At 41.4% G+C, this 6000-nt stretch overlaps 1 protein-coding gene across 2 annotated transcripts in view; it reads right to left on the bottom strand.

The window, feature by feature from the left end:
* Nucleotides 1-552: 552 nt before the first annotated feature.
* The window catches only part of LOC127441128 (tyrosine-protein kinase JAK1-like), a 48134-nt gene continuing 42686 nt past the window's right edge, over nucleotides 553-6000 (bottom strand). For both annotated transcript variants that reach the window (XM_051698343.1, XM_051698344.1), the window contains exon 24: nucleotides 553-2030. In XM_051698343.1, the coding sequence (XP_051554303.1) occupies nucleotides 1923-2030 (108 nt within the window). In that variant the 3' untranslated portion in view covers nucleotides 553-1922. The remainder of the gene's footprint in view (nucleotides 2031-6000) is intronic.

The following is a 6000-nucleotide window of genomic DNA, read 5'->3' as shown; positions in this document are numbered from 1 at the left end:
TAAAGGTCATTATGTACAACCCTATTCAGAAGCTTCCAAAGAAAGTGGCCAAAAAGAAACGAACACGGGTAGAAAACATGAGAAGGATCTATATGCAGCATACAGCATCAGGTGAAATCTCTTTTAGATTACTCATTGTATTCTTTCAGAGATCTCATCTTATCTAAGTGTCCATCACAATAGCCTGTTATGTGAATCCCACTAGATTTGCAGACCTCCCAGATTCCTGTTTCTGATCGGAATCCTGAATGCCAGGAGCACTGGGAGCGAGAAATGGACGAGCTGGTGGCATGGACTCACTCGCTCTCTTTGAAAGACCTAGATGTCCTATGATGAGCTATATCACTAACCTGGAGTAGATGGCACCACAAGTGATCTAATAAAACACAAGTGAAAACTGGTTTTGTTTGAGATACATTGTACATATACATTCCATATATTCTTACAATAAAATATGTCTCTTTTCGGACACATTATGCACACTAATTTAATTTAGTAAGACACTGAAAAACAACAGTAAAATGAAATGACTAAAACTATTCATCCACTCCCAATTTTTAACAGGGGATTTTATTAAGCAAAATACTGTATAAAATACATATCTCTGAAAGAATTCGGATTCATAGACGAAGCAATGACTAATAGTAAACATTTAAGTGCAGAAACATTAAATTCAATAGAAACACAGAAAGCAAAAGATCACATGTTGTTATAGAAGCATGTCCATCAAACACTAATGCTTCCTATGATATTCTGGCTTTGCTGTGTTTATCTTTAATAATTCATAAACTTTAAAATGTGATTTTATTATTCTATCAATGGAGTTTTCTAGTTCTTGATTTTATGTAAATACTGGGTTGTTTGAATCTAGAAAGAATACATAAAATACACAGTCAATATTTCAGGTCAAGAAGATGTAGATAAAGAATTGGCAATGATTTAAAGAAAAAGCAACATGCAACATATATGTACTCAGTTTTCATGAGAAAATGGATAGTTCAACTCCTGGATACTGATTGGTTAATACAGTGTTACAGTCATTCCAAAACACAATATAGTAAGAGCTATTTCGAATAATATAGAAACACCTGTTCATCTGTATCACTGTGTAACAGCTGTGAATATTAGTTTACATGTCAGGGACTATTATCTTCTAGCACTGCCACATAATGAATTTGCTTGATAAAATAATGTTTTAATTAAAGGTGCTGTATGCGATTTTTGCCATTTTGGGACTTTCACAAGCTGAGCTGTTGAATTTGCCACGCCCCCTTTCCAATACCCCTCACATCAAAGACATCTTTGTCACCAACACCGAGCAAAAAAGCATTATTCCACAGTTGTCAAACACAACAGTAGCAAAATAAACCCTCAACTGACAACAGTTATGGAAAACATGGCATAAAAATGGCATTAAGCCTCAATATTTCGCTGCAACTACAAAACTATGAGAACACACAAAATGATTGACTGGCAGAAATTGTCAGAGACCGCAGCCCACGGACACATTTTTGTTTGCTGTTTACAGAGTCTAGCGTTGTCACAGAGAACGGTATCTCAGATATCTCAGGACACTTATTTCATTAATATCTTTCAGAGAGTAGGAAAAAGTTTTTGCATACCTTTCCATATAAAAATCACTTTCAGCACCGTTAAAATTTGTCCCTTTTTCACTACTAATGTAGTAACTGGATTACAGAAGCAACAAGGCACTCAAGGCTTTGAGCCCTTCAGCCGTGACTATATTCACAATAAAGCACAGTCACAGTTTATGGCTTACAGTAATTATATAATACAAAATATGTGACATTACACAAATCAGTATAATGAACTGTAAGTACTTTACCCACCCCACTGCTGGTTGAATGAAACAAAATCTATATTTAGCATGACTTTATTTTGTGCGAACTGGTGGAATGAGGTTAGTTGTTTTCTCTAGAGAGAAGAAACTCAAATTCTTTGATCAGGCTCTTGAAGTCGGCTCTATTCTCTGGGGCATGACTCCAGCACCTGCGCATCTGAGTGTACACCTGCAGCCAAAGACAGCACATTAAAGGATTATGGTTAAAGGATCTGGACTACAATGTGGACTAGAATTAATTTGAATTCTGTGTGGTACAATTTTCTATTTTTACTACATCTCTACTCTTGTACTTAACCAAAGCAGAAGTAATTTTATTGAACATAAAACCGTTAAAAGCATAGGACCTAGAATATTCCTTATATAACATTAATATAATATAATATAATAATAAATTGTGACAAGGAGGAGGGCGTGGCCGGGACGTAACGATGGACGCCCGGCACTGAATCAGCCCAATCAGCCGTGAGAGGGATAAAGAGGAGCCAGGAACGCCAGTTCTAGAGAGAGAGAGAGAGAGTGACGCATACAGACCGCTGTGTGTGTGTTTTAGGTTATGTTTAAATTCCTTTGAGTCATTAAAAGTTTACACTGATTGCTCAGCCGTTTCCCGCCTCCTCCTTTCCAATCCTTGAACCGTGTTACATTGGTGCCGAAACCCGGGAGGGAGGAGGGATGCGCTGTCTCTGCCGTCCACTAGGAAGTGGAAGAGCCGCTGCTGGCCGCCAGGAGGCGGAGGAGCCGCTGACGTCTGCCGGGAGGCGGAGGAGCCCACTGCCGTCTGCCAGGAGGCAAGGTTCAGTGCCATCGCCCGGCGTCGCGGAGGACCGATGCACAGCTGGCTGAGGACCAGTTGACAGCGTGTTCGGGGACTGGCAAGCCAGTTTCTCTCTCTCTCTCTCCTGCTCGCTCTTTCCTTCTCCCTCCCCTCATCCTACTCAGATTCCCAGGAGGCAGGGAAGAACGGACGGCGTAAGGACAGCCAAAAGGGTAACACCTCCACTCCAGGAAGGGAGGGGGGAATAAGTCAGGCCGGAGGTTTCCCCAGGCTTTTCTTTTTTTGTATTTCTGGGTAGAGGATCATTTTGTTTTGTTTTTTAAACTATTTTGGGCTTGTCCCCAAACCAGACTTTTTAACTTCTCTAAATTAATAACAATGTTAAAATCAGGCAAATTCTACTTTGCACATTTTCCTAAGAACTGCAAATAATCCTATTTTTTATTTATTTGGTATTTATGTGCACAATGACGTGTATTTTTTAGTGCTGTCTGTCAATTAAAATATTAAAATATGATTAATCGCATAATTTTTAATAGGTAATCGCGATTAATCGCAGATTTCGAAAGTGCTTAAATTTGACTGTATATACTTCTTTTGCTGTCAAAATGCATTTAGTTTCTTCTTAGAAAACAAAACAATATGTAACAATAATGTTTTTATTAACTTTTTCCAAACAAAGTATTCCACAATAAAATGCAGAAATGCACTAAAACAGCACTAATTCAAGTAACATTAAACATATTCCAAAGTGGGAGGTTGACTAATTGAAAGAACTCCCATTGGTTGAGTATTCATTGCACTGGGCATTAAATCTTTAAAGCCCTCATCCTCCACAATATTAATCGTGGCTTTGCACTTTGCTACAGCAACCGTGAAGTTGCATTCACATGATTTGTGCCATTTTTAAAATTTGTGCCACGTGAAAAGCTCTGGCAGAGAATGTCTTGTTTTGCTGTTAGCGCTTTTTTTGTCAACTTTAAACAACAGCACAACCCATTAAAGAGGCTGTAGGTCTATCCCTCACAGCCGCGTTGTCTTTCCAGTCAAATATCAAAGATGTCACTGCTGTGACTAAGGTCTATTACCAAGCATTTTAGAGAACAACTGTGTTTTTCCAAAAGGTTTAGGCCAAATCTTTATTCCAGAATCAGAATCAGAATGAGCTTTATTGCCAATTATGCTTACACATACAAGGGATTTGTCTTGGTGACAGAAGCTTCCAGTGCACAAACAATACAGCAACAAGAATTATATATGGAAATACGCAATAGGACAATATATATATATATATATATATATATATACACTATATTGCCAAAAGTATTCGCTCACCCATCCAAATAATTGAATTCAGGTGTTCTAATCACTTCCATGGCCACAGGTGTATAAAATGAAGCACCTAGGCATGCAGACTGCTTCTACAAACATCTGTGAAAGAATGAGCTCAGTGAATTCCAGCATGGTACTGTGATAGGATGCCACCTGTGCAACAAGTCCAGTCGTGAAATTTCCTCGCTACTAAATATTCCACAGTCAACTGTCAGTGGTATTACAACAAAGTGGAAGCGATTGGGAATGACAGCAACTCAGCCATGAAGTGGTAGGCCATGTAAAATGACAGAGCGGGGTCAGCGGATGCTGAGGCGCATAGTGCGCAGAGGTCGCCAACTTTCTGCAGAGTCAATCGCTACAGACCTCCAAAGTTCATGTGGCCTTCAGATTAGCTCAAGAACAGTGCATAGAGAGCTTCATGGAATGGGTTTCCATGGCCGAGCAGCTGCATCCAAGCCATACATCACCAAGTGCAATGCAAAGCATTGGATGCAGTGGTGTAAAGCACGCCACCACTGGACTCTAGAGCAGTGGAGACGCGTTCTCTGGAGTGACGAATCACGCTTCTCTATCTGGCAATCTGATGGACGAGTCTGGGTTTGGCGGTTGCCAGGAGAACGGTACTTGTCTGACTGCATTGTGCCAACTGTGAAGTTTGGTGGAGGGGGGGTTATGGTGTGGGGTTGTTTTTCCAGGAGCTGGGCTTGGCCGCTTAGTTCCAGTGAAAGGAACTCTGAATGCTTCAGCATACCAAGAGATTTTGGACAATTCCATGCTCCCAACTTTGTGGGAACAGTTTGGGGATGGCCCCTTCCTGTTCCAACATGACTGCGCACCAGTGCACAAAGCAAGGTCCATAAAGACATGGATGAGCGAGTTTGGTGTGGAAGAACTTGACTGGCCTGCACAGAGTCCTGACCTCAACCCGATAGAGCACCTTTGGGATGAATTAGAGCGAAGACTGCGAGCCAGGCCTTCTCGTCCAACATCAGTGTCTGACCTCACAAATGCGCTTCTGGAAGAATGGTCAAAAATTCCCATAAACACACTCCTAAACCTTGTGGAAAGCCTTCCCAGAAGAATTGAAGCTGTTATAGCTGCAAAGGGTGGGCCGACGTCATATTAAACCCTATGGATTAAGAATGGGATGTCACTTAAGTTCATATGCGTCTAAAGGCAGATGAGCGAATACTTTTGGCAATATAGTGTATATACGTATGTACAATATACAGATACAAATCTGTTATTTACAGAAGCAAGGGAATGTCATGGCAGAAGAGGTGTGGTATATTGGATAAATATTAATAGACTAAGCTGTGTATTTCACATTAATTATTGCTCAGTGGGGCAGTTTTAACTGTTCATGAGATGGATAGCCTGAGGGAAAAAACTGTTCCTGACAGTTTTGGTGCTCAGTGTTCTGTAGCGCCTACCAGATGGCAACAGTTCAAAAAGGTAGTGGGCTGGGTGAGTGGGGTCCAGAGTGATTTTTCCAGACTTTTTCCTCACTCTGGAAGTGTACAGTTCTTGAAGGGAGGGCAGGAGGCAACCAATAATCCTCTTTGCAGTCCGAACTGTCCTTTGTAGACTCAATGACTGCTGAGTAGAACTTAATCAGCAGCGCCTGTGGCAGGTTGAACTTCCTCAACTGGCGAAGAAAGTACAACCTCTGCTGAGCCTTCTTCACAATGCAGTCAATGTGGGTCTCCCACTTCAGGTCCTGTGAGATGGTAGTGCCCAGGAACCTGAATGACTCCACTGCTGCCACAGTGCTGTTTAGAATGGTGATGGGGGTCAGTGTTGGGGTGTTCCTCCTAAAGTCCACAATCATCTCCGTTTTGAGCGTGTTCATCTCCAGGTTGTTTTGACTACACCAGTGAGCCAGCCGTTCAGCCTCCCTTCTGTATACAGACTCATCATCATCTTGGATGAGGTCGATGACAGTGGTGTCCTCTGCAAACTTCAGGAGCTTGACAGATGGGTCCTTGGCAGTGCAGTCATTTGTATACAGGGAGAAGAGTAGTGG

This window comes from Myxocyprinus asiaticus, chromosome 5 (assembly GCF_019703515.2).
Source record: "Myxocyprinus asiaticus isolate MX2 ecotype Aquarium Trade chromosome 5, UBuf_Myxa_2, whole genome shotgun sequence".
Lineage (NCBI taxonomy): Eukaryota > Metazoa > Chordata > Actinopteri > Cypriniformes > Catostomidae > Myxocyprinus > Myxocyprinus asiaticus.
The sequence above is the reverse complement of the archived record's forward strand: the minus strand, read 5'-3'. Positions and strand labels throughout refer to the sequence as shown.